The 22,371-nt window shown below is 36.5% G+C and overlaps 3 protein-coding genes across 3 annotated transcripts; 2 read left to right on the forward strand and 1 right to left on the reverse strand.

The window, feature by feature from the left end:
* The first annotated feature begins 303 nt into the window (after nucleotides 1–303).
* LOC146158964 (stabilizer of axonemal microtubules 5-like) lies at nucleotides 304–8,194 on the forward strand. Its single transcript, XM_083384352.1, has 6 exons — nucleotides 304–812; nucleotides 1,582–1,756; nucleotides 2,296–2,524; nucleotides 4,290–4,405; nucleotides 5,044–5,239; nucleotides 6,447–8,194. Exons 1-6 carry the CDS (start codon nucleotides 328–330, stop codon nucleotides 6,716–6,718), a joined length of 1,473 nt encoding a protein of 490 aa, XP_083240478.1. The 5' UTR covers nucleotides 304–327; the 3' UTR covers nucleotides 6,719–8,194.
* A 2,048-nt stretch (nucleotides 8,195–10,242) lies between these two features.
* LOC146158965 (uncharacterized) lies at nucleotides 10,243–12,298 on the forward strand. Its single transcript, XM_083384810.1, has 3 exons — nucleotides 10,243–10,341; nucleotides 10,983–11,105; nucleotides 12,176–12,298. Exons 1-3 carry the CDS (start codon nucleotides 10,243–10,245, stop codon nucleotides 12,296–12,298), a joined length of 345 nt encoding a protein of 114 aa, XP_083240936.1.
* A 719-nt stretch (nucleotides 12,299–13,017) lies between these two features.
* On the reverse strand, nucleotides 13,018–18,545 carry LOC146158966 (hematopoietic prostaglandin D synthase-like). Its single transcript, XM_083384633.1, has 4 exons — nucleotides 18,410–18,545; nucleotides 16,440–16,642; nucleotides 14,804–14,905; nucleotides 13,018–13,515 (listed from the first exon to the last, which is right to left on the reverse strand). The coding sequence occupies exons 1-4, from the start codon at nucleotides 18,543–18,545 to the stop codon at nucleotides 13,348–13,350; spliced, it is 609 nt and encodes a 202-aa protein (XP_083240759.1). The 3' UTR covers nucleotides 13,018–13,347.
* Between the last annotated feature and the right edge of the window lie 3,826 nt (nucleotides 18,546–22,371).

Below are 22,371 nucleotides of genomic sequence, written 5' to 3' on the forward strand. Positions count from 1 at the left end.
ATAGCAACGTTAAATTAAGGCATTAGTAGTGGTACTAGCAATGTAAATAAAAGGACAAACCAATTTGCAGTTTCAAGTAAGCAAGATGAAATTAAATGAATAGGCATTCATTGGTAAAAAAACAAAAAACTTAATATATTTAAACAAATTTAGCTGGATAAAATAGACTTTTCAAGAATTACTAAATAAAGTCTGCTCAAATTGTTAGTTTGTTTGTCTTCTTTTGTTCAAACGACTGACATGTTATTGCTTTTTGCAAAGTTTACTTTAATAGTTTTTATTTCTCTGTCGTATCTAGTTGTTGTAGGCAATAAAGCTGCGATAAGGATGGCAGTGGCGGCAAACCTAATTCCCCCGACTCTAAAGGGGCAGGATTTCCTGGCTGCATCACATTACAAGATTTCCTACGATGATCGTCTGATTCCTGATTCACTCAAGAGCACCTTTCACAAGGATTACGTTCCCCTCAGTAGCAAGGAAAAACCTGAGGCCGCCCTGCCTCCTAAACCATCGCATTTTATGCACAAAGACTCTGAGAAAATTAACATGAAAGTCACTGAAACCTGTCAAGCTTTTCCGGCAAAGCAATCTTTCAATGACGACAAGCGCGACAAATACTCGTCTTTGTACAAAACCAACTTCAAGATGGATTCTGACGAGCGCATATCGTCGTTCAACACGACCCATGCTCACTACTACAAGCCCAACCCCACGGTTTACCCCCCTGGTGGCAACTTGGCTCGAAACTGGATGAAAAGTCAGTTTCCGCAAGGCGATGCCGCAGCTGCCGAGGAACCTCAGTCAAATTACAGGTTTAAACAGGATTTAAATTTCTTAAATGATGTGAACTATTTGTAACAGTTTGTTCCAGTGTTGTAATGACTTCCACACTGGCTTGTGCCCTTTACTCATGTTTTTTAAATGACTTGAGATGTCATTTGGACAAATGACAGGTTGAAATTAAGCGTGTTATAAGGCATGTTTCATTGATTGAGTTATTTATCTCAAGTTTTGCACGTAAAACATTTTTTTGTGTGCAAGTCTTTTTACAAATGACTTTGACTGGGATGTAAGTCATCTTCAAGAGACTTGCTTACAACAACTGGTCAAAATGAAAAGAAAACAATTTATGGTTTGAATAACCAACTGAACTTTGTGTTTTCTTAAAATCAAAAAAAAAGGGTTTATCTCTCTCTCTATATATATATATAATATGAATATGTTTTATTGAATAGAATTGTTTTTTGTTTTTTTTATAAAACAGCATTATAATCTATTATATTTTTTAACTATTTAATAAAAAATGTGACATAAGTACTTCATTTACCCTAAGTAAACAACTAAATGAGAAATCCAATTTAATAAGAATGGTATTCATTAGATTTGTTTTAGAACTGTAAAAATAGGATATAATACATTGGTTTGTTTAATCTATTCATTGCTTCATGTTGTCAAAAAAATGTTTAAACCGTTAAACGGTGTTTTTTCAAACAGTTGTTTTCTAATATCAAATATTCAACAAAATAATATATTATTATTCAACACAAAAAAATGGATGCACTAATCCTTGTTAATAAACAGAGGAAGTTTCACTGGCCACGATATGTCAAAGCACCGGCCGCTTCGTGTCGTTCCCAACCAGGGAAGAAGGAGCCAATCATCTTCATTGGTCGGTGACAACACTCGAAGGTTTGAAACGACACACGGCATCACGTTTAACGGACTCTGGAATGAACCATGCAAACCTGTTCCCAAGGTTTGTAGCAAAGCCATGTGGGTCAAGCCGGGAAGATTCAAATATGTCAAAGTTTTTAGGACATATGAATTGACTTGCACTTTAGTCATTGGGTCAAATTACCTGGGTTGAAATAAACAGTTTTCACAAACCATTTTTATTACAAAATTGAGCTTATCTCAATTTATTTCTGTACATGGTATGATTAGATTACTAAATGTTGCTTTTTTTGTTATTTTGCAGTTAAATTATTGCTCGTAATCGGACGAACATTTTAATTTTAATGGTTTATCATTTTATTTTTATATCAATGATTTGACCTGGCGTTGACTTCCTCTAATAATGATTTGGCTGAAATTTGACTTGGGCAATGCATTGACTCACACTGGGACTTGACTTTTTATTTTTATTAATGACTTGAATGGGACTTAAGTTGTCTCAAAATGACTTGTTTACAACACTGACTACACTAGCCATCGGGCATTGGCACCAACCCAATACTAACATAAGTCCCTAGTTACAAAACGGTTCAAAACCATGCCTCACTTGTATTTTTGCAGCACACTTGGTCATCGATTCCTGAAGGAGACAAAGATAAGGTGTCAGGTGGCTCAACAACCATGCACGACTCATTCCAGCCAAATTACCTCGACTACAACTCGCAGGACAGCTACAAGGCCTACCAGAAACTCTATGCCACCAACTATAACATGCAAGATGGACACGGAACCTTCGACAAGTATCTCAGCACACAAGCAGACTCCTACATGCCAGCCCAGCTTCCTAAAGGTGAGATTTTTACTTTTAGATTATTTTCACAGAGTAGGTGTGCAGTGTGCACTGTGCAATCTGAGACCCACAGGTCAAACGTGTGTATGAATGTTCTACTAGTGGTTCGAATAAGGCTGAATAATTCTAAGGCCTGGCTATCGTGGGCCTGATAACTGTTTATATCTACGATCAGAGGTTCGAATATAAATCTTTTTTTTCGAATTTCATTTTCTTGTTAATTGATAATCAAAAAATAGAAATAACTATGCAATAAAACTGTAGAGAGCAGTACTAAATCATTGTACAGTTTAACATTTCATCACAATTTAGTTTGCAACCGACAACATTTCAACTGAACTTCTTCTTTATTAAGAATTGCGACGCAGGCCGGATTATTTAACGGATCTGGCCGCTGCCGTAGTTTGGTGACCCTGTGCTAAAGCAATAAATACAGCCTACTTTCCAAAACTTAGTATTTTTGCTCATTAAGTTTGCAAATAAAAAGTTTGACAAATTTTTTTTCGTTACAATTAAAATGTCTCTCCACTATTTGTTTTATTCCATCATATTAAAGCCCATATCAGATGGTTACTGGTTCATTGAATGATACTAGATTGGTGCTTGGCATATTTTAGCCATATTTTGCGATGCAATGCCACGTTTTCTAACTTATTACATTTCCTACAAAAAGGGAGTTTTACTGTCGAAGGAACTAAAGCAATATAGAAAAACTAAGGCTATAAAAAACTGTTGCTTTTCAATTTTAACAGTTTTACTAAAATTATCACAGTAATCGCGTTATTTGTTATGGAACCACATTGCCTTACTGATCGAAAAATCTTGTTTCGGTGTTCGAATAAAGTATGAAGTATTGCTGTTTAAAAACGAACAATTAAGGTGTAAAGCCAAGTCCAATATGTTGCAATAGAAAACGTCTGTTTTTCAGAAGAAAAAAATTGTATTTACGTAACAAATTTGCTAATAAAATCATTTTTCTTATTAATAACCAAATTTTTGGTTTATTTTTTAACCAGAAAATTCCCAAATTTAGGATTTATATTTCCCTTTTTATTCCATTTCATTCTGATATAAATTCAAGCTCCAATATGACAATCCCACAATCTTAATCAGCAAACCAAGAACTCAGGCTAAATGTGCGGTTTCGTTGAGTCCCGAGTCCGACTGCGATTCTAAAACATGTATTTCATGAATCTACGTAACTAAATTAAGGTGGATTTTCAGCAATCCCATCATAAGGGTTCGTTTATAATTTATCCACTCACAATCCATGGTCCGAAAATATCTACCATTTGCTATTCCATCAATTACAATTTACACCTTTAGCAGCCTTAACAATATGGAAATTTGATACCCCGCATGCACCTGTCGGACTCGGGACCGGATAGTTTTATGACTCGAGTCCTGAGTCCGACTCCAGCAAAACAAACCAACTTTGTTGAGTCCCGACTTCGACTGCGCAACCCTGTTTTAAACTTCAGTCCAGTGGTTTCAACCGGGGTGCCATTTTTAATGCCCAAGGGTGCCGAGAGATAATCGAGATTCTTTAAGAATTTGACGTTGTGCAGAGTTGATTTGCGTTGTTCCAGTTTTGTTTTTTTGTGACATTCTAGCAATTTACCTACGAAACATTTTGTAGGGGTGCTGCAATCTATTTATTATTTCTGAAGGGTGCCCAAGCCATAAAATGTTGAGAACTACTACTTCAGCCTATCCAATTACATTGTTTCCCTCTTCGCACAATTGTTTTACTTGACGTTTTTAGATCGCTTCAAGCGTGACCGCGATCGAAATGCAAGCGACATACCCCAGGGAGACTTGGACCCCTATCGAGGCTTCCAGCGAATGAATTCGACCGTAGCGAGAAGTCACCACAGAAAGGTACCCACGTCAAACACAAGCGAAACCCGATTTCCGACTTTTTTTATGTTTCATTTCTTAATGCGCCAAACGTTTGAAGTAATAACCGAGTAACGAAATATGGCGACAATGTTGTTAAGACTTTGGACTTGGTCAATGACTTTAGTTAAGTTCACTTAAGTCACTGTTAAATGACTGAAATTGAAGTCTTTGGGACAAATGACTTGGGTTGAAACGAAGTGATTTCATTTAGCTTTTTTTTTTTTTATAGTTATTTATAGTAATTTTCGCACATAAAATAATTTGCATGCTATACATTGCGTATATTTATTTTTAAAACAAGTACAAAAGACAGCTCGAACTTAACATAAATAACCTTATTTTATAAAATATGCTTAAAGAAAACATTTTATTTAAACCCAAGTCATTTGTCCAAACGACTTTAGTCAAGTCATTTGAAAACAGTGACTTAAGTGCACAAAGTCATTACAACACTGCTGTGTATCTCTCCAAAACAACATCAAACCTTATAGCCTAATATCAACACATTTCCAAACAGCAACTGCCACAAACAAAAACGTATAAAAAATTTTAAAAAAACAAAAAAAAATTGCAAAAAAAATTTATAAAAAAGTAAAAAAATGATTTAATCAAAACAGCTTGATTTGCGCGAGGCCAAAGTGGAGAGACCGGACGGTCCTAATTTGCGCACTGTGAGCAACGTCAAGCTGGGGCAGAAGGAGCTGGCCTCCCGCTTCTACGACACAACTTGTGACTCGACTTACCAGGCTGTTAGCGTGCCTTACGACCGAGCACCGTCGCACCCCAAGAGCAGCGTTCCCCTCGACTACTTCGGTATGTTCAACGATTTTTTTTTATAATGTATTGTGCTATATTTTATACGTTTTAGCATAGTCTGTAATGCTTTTCAGACTAAAAATCGGCGACAAGTCATTCCTAAAATTATTAATTTAATTATCTTGTTTAGACTGAGAGACTAAAACCCGAGTTGGATTAGAACTAGAAATTGAGCTCACAAGCATTTCACAAACTAGGTTAGAACTAGAATTACCCTAATTTTCTCTAATTCTTTGGAATCGAAAACTGTAATTTTTCTAGGCGTCAAAGTCGGCCTTCGATTAGTTAAGTCTTGCCTATAGTAAGGTTCTGAATTTGCTCGACGCAATTCTCGTCAATGGGATTGTCCGACAGCCCGTGCTTTTTGGGACAAAAGTTACGGAATTATTTGTAATAGAGATATATATCGGTATCGGTAAATGTGGGTCTTTTTAGTACCAAAATATAATCTTTTAGTACCAAAATATAATATAATTTTTCCTGTACAACAAACTACTTACCCATTTTTTGATAAAAAAGTTGGTTTTAGCATCACGCCAAGTCAATATGAAAAATAATAGTTTAATAATGAATAAAGGCATATATAATAAAACGGTATTTGGATTTTATTTCATTTAATTTAAGTTTTGAACATTTCCCAGGTATATAAAAAAATCGATATCGGTATCTAGTATTGGTTGACAAAATTGTCAAAAGTCGGGATCGGTCCGAAAAGGTGATATCAACCGACCTCTAGTGTCCAATACCATTTTACCACAGTTCTGTAACTCTTTTCCACGTACACAGGTGACCTTGAATATAACTCTTTTCCTCGTGCACAGGTGACCTTGAATATAACTCTTTTCCTTGTGCACAGGTGACCTTGAATATAACTCTTTTCCTCGTGCACAGGTGACCTTGAATATAATTCTTTTCCACATGCACAGGTGACCTTGAATATAATTCTTTTCCACATGCACAGGTGACCTTGAATATAACTCTTTTCCTCGTGCACAGGTGACCTTGAATATAACTTTTTTCCTCGTGCCAGATGACCTTGAATATAACTCTTTTCCTTGTGCACAGGTGACCTTGAATATAACTCCTTTTACGTGCACATGTGACCTTGAATATAATTATTTTCCACGTGCACAGGTGACCTTGAATATAACTCTTTTCCTTGTGCACTGGTGACCTTGAATATAACCATTTTCCACGTGAACAGGTGGCCTTAAAAACGCCTCGACCACCCGCTCCGACTTTCCCGCGCACGACAAGTCGCGCCTGCGCATTCACCCGGTCGCCCTTGACAACCTGCGCGCCGGCCACTTCGCGCCGCCATTGGCCGGCCAGACTTTCTTCTCGACCAATCAGGACGCGCAGTACACGCCCAAGTCGGTCGAGCGCATCGTAATCGACCCGGGAAGACTTCAACGCAGCACAGTCCCAATTGGCACCATGGGCAAGTTCATCAAGGGCTGTCACAACGGCTGGTAAAGGCTATGCTGTTTTGTTCTATGGCGTTTCGCCTCTTGTGTGATTTAATAAAGCATTTTCTGTGATCTATGCTCGCGCTAAACTATATGTTTTCGTGATGGCCAAGTTCTGCGCGTTTTTAAAGCAAAGTGGCACTCATATTTATTTTTAATGCAAGTTTGGTTTAAATCACCGTGAACCAGTAAAATTTTGGTTTGTTTTATGTGTTTAGGCCGTTTTTACCTAAAGTGAACTTGCGCGAAGCTACTATACTGTGATTACTATTTATCTGAAACTATACATGTTTGTATTTCAAAGAGTTTTTTTATTTCGTTCTAATTTTGTACTAATTTTTTTATTAAACACTGTGGACCGCCACAGCCCTGTAAATAACATCGCTTATAGCACTTACTTATTGTAAATTGAACTGTATTCACATAAAATAGCCCTACTACTTAGCTTGCTCCATCGTTGTGTTAACTATTTTTATTAGGATATCCAATATGGCCGGTAGTGAATGTTTTTGTACAACACATGTAGGCTGTATGCGGTAATTTTGATTTGTTAATGGACAGTGTTACCTGTTAGTCGTCTATATAGGTAGAAATATTCTAGAATCTAGACCAACAAAGTTCATTGTTTCAACTATTTCACAATCGCAATTGCGCTGGGTAAATGCATTGATTACTTTAAATTGCCTCTTTAAAATAATATTTTCTTTTCTAAAGTTTTATTTTCTACGCACTGTATTGTAAGTGTGCTATAGTTCCACGCCCTAGAAGTATCTCTGTTATTAATATTGCCTCGTATAATGTAGAGTTTGTGTAGAACCGAACGGTTTGCATCTACCTTGAAAGACATAGAAACTTTGACTAAAGCCATAATCACTGTTGAATATTTCTATTTTCTGCTAAACTCCATGTATTATAGAATCTAATAGCGTCTGCAGTTTAAAGCCATAAAACCAACCGATTTTTTTTATTTTGCTTAGTTCAAAACGTATACCTATTTTGCCGTAATACGAAGCGTATACCTTTACTATAGTTCCTTTGTTTCTGAAATAGCAAAAGCCATATCCTTGACGATTTTTCGCGTGTATAACCTGCGCTTATCAGTGTTTTCTTACTGAAACATCAAACTGTACTTTCAAGAAAAAAATATGCACTGAATGAAATTCTAACCTTGTTTGTCAGCATTTCCAAGTTCCATATTTTATATTTTGTAAGCAGCAAATTTCAATTGTGGCATTTATACTCTACTCTGGTGAATGTTGCGTGAATCGATTTCAGGACTCGTATTGGAATTCGTTTAAAACAACTTTTGTTATTGAATTTTGCGCCGTATAGAACTAAAAGTGTTTTTGATAATAATTGAGCTATTACCCCTCTACCTGGGCTACTCACGAAATTATTTGGCTTATTCTGAATAGCTCGACGTTTTATTACTGTGTGTTGATGCTTTTTGCCTGGCGTTTAAAACTTTGATTACTCTCTTGCGCATGAAGTGTGCTCAGTGTACAGTGTTTTTAAGGGGTTTTGAGAGACCAAAACAGTCTGCCAGAACTATTGTCTTCTTCTGTACCAAGCCTACAGCAGAGCATATGAACATTCTCCTGTTAGTCTTTGTTATCGGCGGGTATGATCCCTAATATTTTCCAGCTGTTACCAAAGGCACACCTTAAAACATCCTGGTTAAGTATAGACTATGTTTATTGACTATAGCTATCAGTCTTGATTGAACGTCACAGAAAAACCCATTCCGTAAACGTCTGATCGGCAAAACATTGCCACTTTGTTCTGTTTACACTCGTGATAGCGACGTGCTACACCGTCTCGCAAACTATTCGTCATTTATCGTACAAAATTAATTGGAGCAAATGGAAAAATCCCACTGGATTGGTTTAGGGATTTGCTTTGATTTTTTTAGATGTATTTACGATCTACATTAATAAAATACTAAAATATTAACTCCTATAAATAGAGGAATTAAGTCGACATTGTAATATCCATATTTAAACGTACCTCAAGTTATAATATACGGTAGTGGCACTGTTTAGGCGAAGTTTATCCAGTGCCAATTTACTTTAACTGCGCTACAGCATCCACAAGGCAAACATCTAAATATAAAACCGTGCGAACTCTGCCGTATGTTGGTTGCAACGTGAGGTAGCATCTTGTAGCTTTGTGTAAAGTAAAGGTGCTAACAAGAGGTATCAATTAAAATTGCTTAAGAAAAGTTGTTTATAGGTGGCCCAAAACAAGTATTTATAAAACGAAACAAAAATTGCCACGACAATTGAACATACAGAAGCTATATCTCTTTTCAACTGCAGTGGCTATTTTTTTTATTTGATGGAATTTTGGTGAAAAGCTATGATGTGTTATTCTGGGGTGCAATGTCTAATAAAAAAAATGGGTAGAACATTTACCTCCCTAAGGGTTATGTAATCAATAGCGCAAAGACTAAACAGGTTTAGGGCAGAAGTTCAAAATCTTGGAGTCGCTAACCCCAATACGTTGTAGGGTAGTCAGTGACCAAAAAACAATATAAACTAGAGAATGTGCAGTATAAGGTAAGGAGAAATTTAGTAAACGGAATGCTAATCTAACTTTTGTGTTTCTGACAAGTAAATCAATCCTCAGTAAGTTTACGAGATTACCGGATGCCAGTTGTGTTTTTAGCGCACACTACATTTTTTGCACAAAAATTTGTTGTGACGCAAATAAACCGTAACTTTTAGTTACGTTATTAAGGACATTCGTGACAAGCTGTAAAACAGACCGTCCAAAAAACGTCAACGTATTTCTAAATGGTATATCATTGTAATCTGGTTTATGTATATTGTGTAATCTACTCCAAAAACCAAAATTGTAGGGTCAAATGGGTTGCCAAAAACTAGAAAAGGGGGTCACAACAACAAAAGGGTTGGGAACCACTGCTTTATGGGAAGTAATTGCAATGATTTAACACACTTAAATTAATTTAACACCAGCTTTGATTTTTTGTTAATGTAAAATTAACGTGCAGCAGTTCTCGGCACAACAGGCTTGTTATCAGAACGCATGAAAATTTCTAAAGATGACGTCACAAAATTACGTCATCGCCAGCGGTGAAAGTAAGCTTGAACGGAGTTCCGGTAAAAGAAAAAGTTTTTTTACGAGGCTATTTTCTTGTTGTAATGAAACTAAAAGTTCTGTTGAATGTTTGCATTACACGGAAAAAGATTTCCTAATGTTACTTCTTTTTGGATTTTGTGACGTCATCTTCTTATGTTTTTAACGCTTGGTCATAGCGGAACGTCCAAATCATATAACCTCAGGAACCGGAGTTTATACTTCGATGCGGTGTTCATATATGTCACTCAGGAGTTTAGTTTAAGTATACATTTAAAGATATGGCGGGCTAGCCTGGTAAAAATAGGATATGGCCTGACCCAAACAATAACATTTTTACCGCTTTTACACGCCTGTTTCTCATTTGTATTGCTAAAACCAACTGTTGCAAAGTTTTTGCAAGTCATTGTGTCTGCAGTAAGCTACATAAAAATGATGAAAATGTTGACTGTCTTGTGCCTTGTCGGATTGCTGGTTGCCAGTGCAGTGGCGAGACCTAATCAGAGCAGAAACATCTCACCATACATCCTGGTAGGTACATGCACTTTAAAAACTAAGGGTTCAGTTCAATATTGTACTTAAGTCACTGTTTTTAAATTACACGACTAACGACTATACTTACAGTACGTCCTTTGGAAAAAACGGTTTGACAAAGGATTATACATGGTCTTGGATAAACGACACTTTTCGTAGTTTTATTTGTCTGTTAAATATTTTAAACCTGTTTATTTCATTCAATCAATCTATTAGGGAAGCTGTAAGACATTTAGCAGCAGTTTGTTATTCCGACGTCGATCCTATTCCATCTCTTAGGTTAAAATGAAGTGTTTTTCCTAAGCCTTTGCTTTAATAAAAATTGTACAATTTATCCTAATTTTCGCGCAAAGCAATTTGCTTGTTATATGTTTCATTTTTCTATTTTTTTAGTTTAGGCTACTTATTGCACATAATCATACGAGTTTAACAATTCCAATTGTTCAATGTTTATTTTTTATGACTTGAACGTGACTTGAGGTTGAGACTTGCTCTGACAATGACTTGGCTGGGCTTGACTTGTGCAACTGATGACTTGGACTGAGCCTTGCCTTGTTATTCATTCAAAAAATACGGAAATAACTTGTTTCCAACACTTCATAGAACTCTCTAACACAATTACACGTTGTTTTTTTCAGGATCTCGGCGAAGTGTGTTGGGTGGGCGATATTTGTCCGGGCAGCTGCTGTGTGTGGGGGTGGGGTGCTTTGTGGGGCAGCTGCGAACCTTTGAGCAAGGAGAACGAGCGTTGCGAAGTGCACGTAAGTGCGCACACCCGAAACAGTGTTTTTAAACCTATATACGTTTCTTTTTTACTTGCACATTTGGAAGGATACTTGATATTCGATCAAATCATAGATGTATTGATTTGATTCTAGATGTAGGATTATACAATCTAGATGTTAGATGTTTTCTTAGAATATTAAAAAAAAATATATATATAGTATATATTGTATATTTTAATTGGTGACTAATTCAGTATCGAGGATAAATACTTTAGTCATTTCATAACTTAAAAATGTTTGCTAATTAAAAAACAGTTAACAAGGTATAAAATCAAAATTTCAATAACTGCTCATATTCAGTAAAATGGTTTTAAAACAGAAAATCCTAGATCTAGAACTTCAAGCAAGACCCTTTATGCAGCTTAACACGCCACTAGGCTGTAAACGTTTGTTTTTTTGTCCAAATTAATCTATTAAATATTTTTTTACATCCTTTTGAAGTATTTCCATGGGTCGCGACCCAAAATTGGGTAGCGGTTTGATGTAGTTGGGTCGCGGACTGAAATAGTAAAAAAAAAACACTTGACAAGATAACCGTTTTTTGTCGGGCTTAGTATTTTATCTTTAACGAAAAAACTGGCAATGTGTTTCCATTTGAATTTACAGGCAAAATATTGTGGTCGATTTGATTGATATTTAGTCTGATATAATTTCTCAATAAGTAGGGTAAAAAGTTCAGGGGTTAAACGAAATCTACAATTATTATTAAGTAGAATTGCATCAATACTATAATAAGTATACATATCATTTTCAATGTGTTAAGCTACATTCCATTATCGTCAAACGCAATTATTTTTAATGACGTAATTTTATGACGAAAATCCATATAACAGTGCGTATTCTTACTCTATTGATGTGTCGAATAAAAGAGTCAGATACAAAAACTTCATATATATTTGTCTTTTAAATGACTAGAACTTATTAATGACTTTATTTGCTCCCCATTTAAAGTCGTTGTTGACATTTACGTGTAAGCGCGAGGAGATATTTTCTTATTTTGCACATTCAGTTTTACATTGAAAAACCCATGTTCTTCTGCTTTTCAGCAAACAGTAGATCTGTACAGTGACTGTCCATGCGAGCCTGGACTCAGGTGCAACAAATTCGACGACGGCCGGTATTGTGTGGATGAAAATGACATCGAAAACCTTCGTGTGCCTATCGAATAAACGAAAGGGATCCATCGATTTTTGGCTCTTTAGTCGTTTAATAAGGTTTAATTCAGTGGAATACCACAGGGAAAGCAGTTGTAGCAATACTTAGGCACTTTGATTGAATTAAAGCACTGTTGGGCAATCTTTATTTTGTCTTGATCCAAAATATTTTTTAAGGTCTAGTAAAGGCCCACTATGTAAAAAAGCACTGCGAAAGTAGGGGAAGGATCCAATTTTAACATGACGTCGCAAATTTGCGTCAAAAACAATTACTGTTTAAATTTTGAAAACACCTGTTGTTCCCCAGTGAACTCGTGCGCAAATATGCAACTGAAAGTCTTTTTTTTTAATTAATTAGTTAAAATAGGCAGAAAGTACGGTTGGGAGCCATGGCCACGCCTCCTCGACCCACAACTACATGATAAAACTAAACTATTAAAACAAAGCTAGAGGCTCACAAAAAGTGGTTTAAATGCCCGCATTTGGGCCGCGGTCCACAGTCTGCCCACCACTGATTTAAAGATATTTGCGATGCTTTGATTCGTGAGTTTTTAAATCTCAATGTATAAAATGGCAAAGTGGTTACCATTTGGTCTGTAAATTCAACATTTGTTAACGTCCACATTTACCACTGTGAAGGTCCGAACACAGATTGATGTCCTCAAGTTTAGTATAGCTCGGACCTAGATCTAATATACACTTATGTGATAATTTAATGATTTTTGCAAATAACATTGCCGGCCATAAAGTATTTTATTACAAATGACAGAAATCCAAATAAAAGCCCATTTTAAGAACACTTATAGGTTTAAAAATGCGGAGTGACGCTGGTCAATAAAATTTTTCAAAAAAAAGTACAAAACCAAAAACAATAAACGTACACCAACGTTACCGTAAAAGCCAAATCAACTCAAAAAGTGTCTTGTTTTTCGAATTTTAATAACAGCGTATTTACTTATTATTTTTCAACCTTGCGAAATGTGATCAGGATATGAGTTATTCTTGTAATCAAATTTATTGTACCTGAAAAGTACGCAAAAAACATCTTTCGTCAAAAACAACGCCTAGAAGTCGGACTTGGGACGCTTCGCAAACCAAGCCGCAATATTTTTTCGCGCGGCCACAGCTTCTTGCAGTGCAGTGATGCGCGGGTATTCCCCCATGCCTATGTCGAACTTGCACTTCCACAGATCGGTGATGGTGTAAACAACAATGTCTAGCACGCTGACATCCTGCGAAAAAATGGATTCGGGGTACAATCGATACTAGATATATATGCGCAAATATTTTGCAAGCAGACGCAAACTTTTTTTCTAACTTTGGATTGGACTTAAAACGAGAAATAAACTTCGATTAACTGTCGAGCTAACAAGCCAACATTTTAACGATTTAATTTTTACCAAAATCACACACTCTTTAAAAAGATCTTATTTGCAAGCAAACACGTTTTTTTAGCCCAGATTGGAATTAGAATTACTGAATTCGCAAAAAAAAAAAAGAAAACTCGCATCGGATTTAGAACTACACTCAACCCAAAACGTCGAAATAAAACGAGATATAATCTCAACACACTTCCTGTAGGAATAAAATTGCAAGGATATAAAATGAGCATATTCATAAATATGAATATTGATATTCAGCAGTGTTCACCGTTAACTGTCGAGATAACAAGTCCACATTTAAACGATTTAAACCAAAGCACACACTCTCTGAAAAGACCTTTTTTTGCAAGCAAACTCCTTATTTTTTTCTAACTTAGACTAGAATTAGAATTACTGAATTCGCAAACTTGAAAACTCGCATCCGATTTTGAACTACACTCAACTAAACAATCAAAATAAGTTTAGACATAACTAAAACAAATGACTTCTTGAAAGATTAAATATCGCAAGGATTTGTTGGATTGAAAATCCCCCGAATGGTAAACCTCGGTGATTTTGGCGCGGTGAGTTTTATACTGTAATATCTCCGGAAACGGTACCGGTAATAAGTTAAATTTTTTACACAATCCTTGTGTTTGCTTTAGCTATAGAGCAAACATACGTTTAGCGAAAATTAATATTAAAATATTTATGAATATGAATATTTTAGTATTGAGCGATATTTACCCCTAAATGTGAGATAACTATAGTCCACATTTCAACGATATAAACTTAGCGCTTCAAATAGACATATTGTTTAGGTTCAATTTTATTAGGAAGAGGTGCTTAAAGTTCGTTCGAAAATTCACAACTCCTTAACTTTACAAATTGTCCTTCGCATTTAAACTACGCAAACAGTAACAAATATTTACGCTAGAGAGTTAAAATTTTCACACAAACCTTGCATTTACTTTATCAATCCAGCAAAGACACTTTTAGCGAAAAAGAAATTGATAAAGTATTCCTATTCATAAAATATGATGAATGGTTGGTTGTTGTTTGAAAACTCTGACTGACAACCCCGTAGAATAAAGTGTTGTTTTGAGTAAAATCAAATATTGGTTTCAAAGTTGAACTAAAGCACACAAGTTAAATCTACCTCTCCAAGCACAAATGGTCCACCCGACGCTCCTATCTCTTCTTCCAGTTTCTTAAGCTTCGGGTCCGCCGTCTCCTTCATAAAAGCTGCAGTAGCCTCAGCCTGAAAATCAAGTAAAACGTTTTTGCCAACAAGCAGGCCTGGACAACTAGAGTTATTTTAGCTTTTTAAAATTAGATTAGAATTAAAATTAGATCATTTCAGGGTTTTTTTCCGAATTAGATAAGAAATAGAATTACCAAGTTCTTACGAAAAAAAAAACAAGTTTGAACTAGAATTTGAACTAGAATTACATTTAAGTATTTACAATCAATTTAATTTAAATCACAAGTTGTTCTGATAATAATGTGGATGGTAAATATTCCTGTTTTAACTTTATGCCTTTTAGGATAACCTATGCCTTTCAGACTGTAAAAATTACATAAAAGTCGTTCCTACCAAAGAGTTTCACTTATTAAAAATGCCGTTGGACAAATTAGACAGTTTTGGTAAAAATCGAAATAGATTAGAACCAGAATTAAAGCGCACCAGCAATTTACAAATTAGATTAGAATTAGTCGCATTTTGCTCTAATTCATTAAACTGGAAAACTAGAATTATCTAGTTGTCCAAGTCAAGAATATCAGTTATTTGAACGCGCAAATATCAACCGGAAATGGGCGTATTTGGGGTGTGGCAATCTCTGCCAGTCAGCAGACATTGTCATCGAAAATTGGCAGTGCACTATTAGACGGAGCTATTTACACAGTGGCGTAAGGTGCTGTGTGTAAACATACTAAAAATGCGCGTCATTCTTCCTATAAACTAATTACGAAGTGTGGTCTGTCGACAAACAGCGAAGCCTATTAAAAGGGCCCTATGAAAAGTGTTTTTAACAGCATCGTTTATCGTAACGTTACAGTTAATCACTTAAAAATACGAGCAAGGGTGCCCCAACTGTTAATTGTTTCTGTAGGGTGCCGCAAAAAAAGGTTGCGAAACACTGCTTTATAGGACTGCAGTTAACAGCTCAGTAAATACATTAGGCTTTAGCGAATGTTTTTAAACATTAGACTATGTTTTAAACCAGGGGTCGGCAAACTTTTTCTAGTCGCGGGCCAAAACCAAACTCAAAATGGTCTCTGCGGACAGCACAAAATGAAAAGAATTGTGTTATTGAAATTTTACTGTGAATCAGGCGGGTCTCAGTCATTTTTTGCGCTTAAAAACTTGTTTAATTACATTTACAGAGGCAGTGAAGTGTTGCGCAAAGCACGAAAAAAAGCGTTTGGTTGGTTTAAAATTCGAGTTCACACGTCGTCATCCATAAACATAATGAAAAATGTAATTCACCCGGCCCGCGGACGTAGGTTGGCAACGCCTGTTTGAATGTCATCATTATGCGTGTTTTACGATGTATCCTATGACGTCACAAAGCACCTATTATGCTGTACTACCTGCTATCAGCGAATCGTTCGCAATAGTAGAAAGTTGTTCCATTATAAAGAATCGTTACTGCACAAGTGAACTACAAGAAACCTGGCTCAACTGACCCTTATAGGGCCGCGAAATACTAAATAATGGCTAAGGTTCCAGCAGGCAAAACTTTTTTAGAAAAAGGCCCAGAATCACTGCTGTAAATCAATACAGCTGTTACCTTCTTGGTCTCGTCCTTTTCCGTCCAGGGCAGCTTATCCACGGTTTCGAAGAGAGTCTCGATCCAGGCGTCGAGCTTGGCCGCCGAAAGGGGGCTCCCCCCTTCCAGGCCAAAAACCCTGGCCAAGTAGCGGACGATGGCCCGACTGTGGGCCACTGGCTCGCCGTTCACGTACAGCACCGGCATTTTACCAAAGGGCATGGCTATAATGGGAAAAAAGTATGTTTCTTTGGTTTGGTGCAGTGACTACCAACCGGTGGGTTGCATTGGTGGGTCGCAAAGCATTATTAAATGTTACAGTTTTCTATTGGAGCATAATGGTTGGAAGTTGTAGTACGACGTAACAAGAATATCAAAGCCCATACAGAAATAGGTATCATTTTGAACGTTTCGAATAACTGTTTATTCATTTTCAACATAGATAGAAGTCACTGATTGTAAGTGTATATATAATGCTAAGGCAGACGTTTTCTATTAGATCGTGAAAATATTTTTTTGTCATTACGTAACATTTATGCAACAATGTAAAACAAATAGGTAACAATCCGAAATGCAAGCTCAAGTTTAGCACTAAAAGTAAATTGCATGTGTATACGCATTGTTTCTCATAGATTTGTTTTTCATTCGTTTCGTCATATCTTATTGTGGATCGCACGATACAGCTTGCATTAAAAATGGATCATGAACTGAAAAAGGTTGGAAAGCACTCGTTTGTTGGTTAATCGGCTACCTAAAAAATACACTTTTTGAACAAATTGTGGATGTTTTTAACCCTCACAGATTACACAACTTTTTCAAAGATCCAAAACCACGTTTTTTATGTGTGTTATTCAGATGGTCCGCACAGATACGCCATATTTCTTAGATGACTACACAACTACATGTAAATACCAATCGTTTGGTGTTGAGAGCGAACTGTTTTAACAATTTTCAGTCCATTATTTCCTCATTTTATATATATATAACGTATATAGCAGAAAAATACGGATTATAATGCCTCAACCCCCCTCAGTTTCTTTATTGTTTCCGGTAGGCTGCGACATTTTTAAATCGAACAGAGTTGTATAAAGTTGTTACATTTCATATTTCAAATTCTATTTTTGGATTTTTTTACGAGGCTGTTTAACATGGGCGCTAAAGGCGCTAAAGGCGCTAAAGGCGCTAAAGGCGCTAAAGGCGCTAAAGGCGCTAAAGGCGCTAAAGGCGCTAAAGGCGCTAAAGGCGCTAAAGGCGCTAAAGGCGCTAAAGGCGCTAAAGGCGCTAAAGGCGCTAAAGGCGCTAAAGGCGCTAAAGGCGCTAAAGGCGCTAAAGGCGCTAAAGGCGCTAAAGGCGCTAAAGGCGCTAAAGGCGCTAAAGGCGCTAAAGGCGCTAAAGGCGCTAAAGGCGCTAAAGGCGCTAAAGGCGCTAAAGGCGCTAAAGGCGCTAAAGGCGCTAAAGGCGCTAAAGGCGCTAAAGGCGCTAAAGGCGCTAAAGGCGCTAAAGGCGCTAAAGGCGCTAAAGGCGCTAAAGGCGCTAAAGGCGCTAAAGGCGCTAAAGGCGCTAAAGGCGCTAAAGGCGCTAAAGGCGCTAAAGGCGCTAAAGGCGCTAAAGGCGCTAAAGGCGCTAAAGGCGCTAAAGGCGCTAAAGGCGCTAAAGGCGCTAAAGGCGCTAAAGGCGCTAAAGGCGCTAAAGGCGCTAAAGCGTGTGATTCAGCTTTGTGCAGCATGTGATTCATAAACCCTGTAAATGATTTTTTTTTATTTTAAATTAAATAAAAGCTGTTTTTTCGGGCGGCGTTAAAATTAAACCAAAATCCTGAATCCGGCTCTGTTGTTGATTTGTGGGCTTTCAAAAGCTCTTCAAAGCGTAGTTTGCGCGAAAAAACTAATTTGTCGACAACTGAGTTAAACGATGAGGAAATGACTACGCATTAAATCTACTCTAATAAAAGAAATGCAGTGGGAATTCACATAAAAGACGATTCCACCTACTCTTTTTGTGATTTGGCCAATCATCTGAAGTGATTCTGCAATCCTCATATTGGACTTCGGCCTCGGCAAAAATCATTCTTGACATTTCTGCCAGTCCTCGGATGTTAAAGTAACACAACTTGTAGGTTTCCGACATTTCTAGGCTAGTTCTAGTTTGCTGTTAAATATACTAACGAATTTCTGGATGTACCTGTAAAAACATGGGTGAAACCAGAATAATTTTACTACAGAAATATTTCTATGTAAGAAGATGTTGGTAACTCTATGTTATATGCTTAGAAACGTAGATAAATGTATCTAAGCTGTCTGTTTCAATTTTTTGCATATTTTATCATTTTCGCACTGCAATCGTAATATTAACAATATTCCGTTTTTAGCAATACGATTGGAAAACTGCTTAACGACAGGAGAAAACAGATTCCTTAAAGTATACATAATAACTTGTAGGTTTAAAGCAGGGGCGTGCAACTGTTTATCGCAACGGGCTATAATGTATAGTTGTGATGGTGCTGCGGGCCAGACAATCGGACAACATTTACAGTTTTTATTAAAAAACCGTCAAATTTTAATATATATTCAAAACACTGCACCCATAAAGTAAGATCATGTCACTGAATCATTACCAGCAGAACAAGGCAGTTTTACTACAATGCACACTATGATGCAATAAATTCCCCGTCAGTGTGACGTAATACGAATTGAAAAATACCAACGATTCCGTTACAAAAGTAACTTAGAAAAGTATTAAAAATGAATGGGCTACTTGACGGAGTTTGTGCGGGCCACGTAAAAAGGTAGCGCGGGCCGTATGTTGCACGCCTCTGGTTTAAAGTAACACCCGACATTTCTAGGCTAGTTCTAGTTGGCTGTTTAGTAGCCTATACTAACGAATTTCTAGATGCACCTGGGTGAAAACAGAATAATTTTACAACAGGAACGCGTGCAATATTTCTATGTAAGAAGATGTCGGTCACCCTATGAAATATGCTTATAGAAATGTATTAAAATATATCAAAGCTGTCTGTTTCAAAGTGGCTGCATTTTTTACCATTTTCACACTGCAATCGTAACAATATTCCTTTCTTTTAGCAATACGTCTAAAAAACCACTCAAGAACAAGACCCATCAATAAAACAAACCACCTTGATGCAAAACCTAAATAAAAACTTCTTGCTTCTAGTCAAAGCGTATAGCTTCAATGCAAAACTGCAACTCACTAAATCTTGAGCTAACGTCGTTTGGTCAAATATTGACGAACACATATAAGTGGGTGTAATATTCGTTAAAGACAAGCGTTCAAACCACATTGCAGCTCAAAAAAGTGGCTGCTGCACTGTCGTATGGATATAATCTCGATTTCAGTCTCGCAGTCGATAAGAAAAAAAGGTTAATACTTGGTTAGACGACACGTTTCGGCAATTTTCAACTAAACGACAATTTACTAAAGCTTACTACTTTTTTAAAGAAGAGTTTGTTGTTATTTCCTAAATTTGAAATCCGGCCTACCATACTTAATCATAAATAGACGTCACCTTTGGCGAAACTATGTTGCGTCATTCTCGTTTGGCCTTCAAAATAAAAAAAATCCCCAAACCCATAACAAAACAAAGTCGAAAAAAAAGGTCCTATATCCGTCATGTTTGACATCCCTAAAACAATGCTCTTTAACATAAACAAAACACATTAGACGGCCTTTAGTTCTGCGCAAATACCCTCAAACCGTTTACACTTCTATCCAAGGGCAAAACAGTAACGTTCTGGCCTGCGGTTGATTGTTTTCGCCTCTGCAAAAGAACGCCCGAGTGGACACGCTTCAATGGGTTTCAAACTCGCGCTGAAAAGATTTTGCAGTATAGTTTGGTGTATCTGGTTACACTTCGAGCAATTGGCGTTTAAAATTATTTGTTCGCAAACCTTTTTAGCTTGCGGCACAGTAAAACAATTAAAATTACTGGCGGCTACATTGTAAAAAAACGATCATTTTAAAAACGTGATAAACTTGCCTAAAACACGACAATAAATAGACATTTTTTTAATCTTATTAGTTTAAAACTATATATGGTGCAATCCAGTTTAGCAGTTTTTTTTTGCAAATGGTTATTTCCGAAACAACTAAAAGTTACGCGGCGCATAAGATCTCTCGGGGTAGGCTAGTACACAGAATAACCGTTTTTAACAAATAAGCAGGTGCTGCAGAATTCGAAATAAACTACTGTTCTATACTACTACTGAACACATACAACTTATTCCATGACCATTTCAATTACACGACTTAGAAAATGTGCATAACTTTGCCTTAGGGCTCCAATGCAGGCATTACTGTTATACCAAATGTTACAACTAATTGTTCAAAGCGCGCAGTAAGCCAGATTCGTTTTAAACGAGCCACCTACAGTAATTTTGAACGGATACTTCCCGTTCAGCATTTCCTAATTCTGTGCGGCTTTACAATTTCTATCGGCGGTTTGAACAACAGCAGAGTCACCTAAACTTAACTTTGTTTGGACACTAGAGTGACTTGACAGTACGTTTTTCGTCAATTGAGCAAGTCTGCTGCCTAATGCTAGCTCAACCGTGATTCTAACTTGCGGCCTGCTCTGTTTTTCCCGAAGGCTACTTCTTAAAGGCTTGGTGCGGCGACTTTATTTGAAAACCTCACTTGGTGCGACGTCTTGTCTGTAATACGCCTTTGGTTAAAGAAAGTCTTACTTAGATTGTCATAACTTGAACTGCACATAACGCATAACTAAATTAAAAAAAAAAATTTTTCGACTTGTAAGCGAATCTTTTCCTTATACATTACACCGCTATTAGTTTGGTGTAAACGGTCGTTTGCCAAACTTGATGAACAGTGATACTGATACCTGTTATATGGTAATATGTGCCATCGTTTTTGTGGGAAACTCCCTTGTTTCGAAGGTGTTGTGCAACATGCAGCACAATTCTTTTTTTTTTTTTAAATTTTCCAATTGCGGTTAAGTTTGAATTCTGCAAGTCATCCTTGTGGAAATTATGCAAGTCATGGTTTATACAATTCTTCTTACAACAACTTTGAGCCTTTCGTGTGTTTAAGGATCAACTTTTAAGAACTTGCTTTCACTTTTTGAATAAGAAAAACTCAGTTATCAACCAGGACTCTTAAGAACAGTAACTGCCGCTAAGCATTTTAAAACTCAAAAAGAAATTAATAAGAATTAGTTTACAAGCGATACAATCGTGCTAGAAACGCCGCAACTTGAACTTTTTAAAATTCCCTAGTTTTTAAACGACAATTGAACCAATAACACATGTACGTGTATATATGTCGCCAGACCAATTTAAAGTCACACTAGCCAACAGTGTCGGCACACTTGACAATTTCATCAAGTACCTTAAAGGAGAAGCCTAGCGAAAACATCTGACTTCATAGTAGAGCATAGGCCATGGGCAACCGCAAAGTAAAAAAAAATTTTGCCTTGAAATAAGAGACACAAATAATAACTGTTTTCCACGTCATTACTTTTAATGCATTGAAAATATAAATTTATTTTTGGTTAATTACCCCTGGTCGGAACTTCTAAACTGGACACAGTAGTTTTATATAGATATATATAAATATATTTTTCCTAAAGTTTCCATGCAGTTTGACGAAACAAAAACGTTAAAGAAATATGGCCAAAAATATTTAAAAAAATGCTAAATATAGGCAAACTGGAGTCGTTATTAAAGTTAAATAGGTCGCAATCAGCATAAAAGTAAATTTTTTGCGGATAACATAAATTTTTTCATTAAAATTTAATTTATTGTTAAAATTAATAGGTTCTGTTTCTTTCAAGGTCTTTCAAGGTCCTGACCGCAGTCGTCGGCTAAAATCCCTAAACAAATTAAAACAGGCTTCAAATATTTCCAACACTAGGCATATCAAAATAAAATATATATATTTTTCATTTGTTCCTGTCTATAATACGTGTACCAAGGCATTA

The sequence above is a fragment of the Ascidiella aspersa genome, chromosome 3, assembly GCF_963924565.1.
Source record: "Ascidiella aspersa chromosome 3, kaAscAspe10.2, whole genome shotgun sequence".
Lineage (NCBI taxonomy): Eukaryota > Metazoa > Chordata > Ascidiacea > Phlebobranchia > Ascidiidae > Ascidiella > Ascidiella aspersa.

What these genes read in the sequence shown, in the direction of transcription:
- LOC146158964 (XM_083384352.1), top strand. Translation starts at nt 328, where the DNA reads ATGGCAGTGGCGGCAAACCTAATTCCCCCGACTCTAAAGGGGCAGGAT. An exon ending in CATGCAAACCTGTTCCCAAG is followed by an intron (nt 1,757 to 2,295) that starts GTTTGTAGCAAA and finishes GTATTTTTGCAG; the next exon opens with CACACTTGGTCATCGATTCC. An exon ending in CGTTCCCCTCGACTACTTCG is followed by an intron (nt 5,240 to 6,446) that starts GTATGTTCAACG and finishes CCACGTGAACAG; the next exon opens with GTGGCCTTAAAAACGCCTCG.
- LOC146158965 (XM_083384810.1), top strand. Translation starts at nt 10,243, where the DNA reads ATGATGAAAATGTTGACTGTCTTGTGCCTTGTCGGATTGCTGGTTGCC. An exon ending in ACATCTCACCATACATCCTG is followed by an intron (nt 10,342 to 10,982) that starts GTAGGTACATGC and finishes TGTTTTTTTCAG; the next exon opens with GATCTCGGCGAAGTGTGTTG. An exon ending in ACGAGCGTTGCGAAGTGCAC is followed by an intron (nt 11,106 to 12,175) that starts GTAAGTGCGCAC and finishes TCTGCTTTTCAG; the next exon opens with CAAACAGTAGATCTGTACAG.
- LOC146158966 (XM_083384633.1), bottom strand. Translation starts at nt 18,545, where the DNA reads ATGTCGGAAACCTACAAGTTGTGTTACTTTAACATCCGAGGACTGGCA. An exon ending in TTGGCCAAATCACAAAAAGA is followed by an intron (nt 16,643 to 18,409) that starts GTAGGTGGAATC and finishes TTCCCATTATAG; the next exon opens with CCATGCCCTTTGGTAAAATG. An exon ending in AAAAGGACGAGACCAAGAAG is followed by an intron (nt 14,906 to 16,439) that starts GTAACAGCTGTA and finishes CTTGATTTTCAG; the next exon opens with GCTGAGGCTACTGCAGCTTT.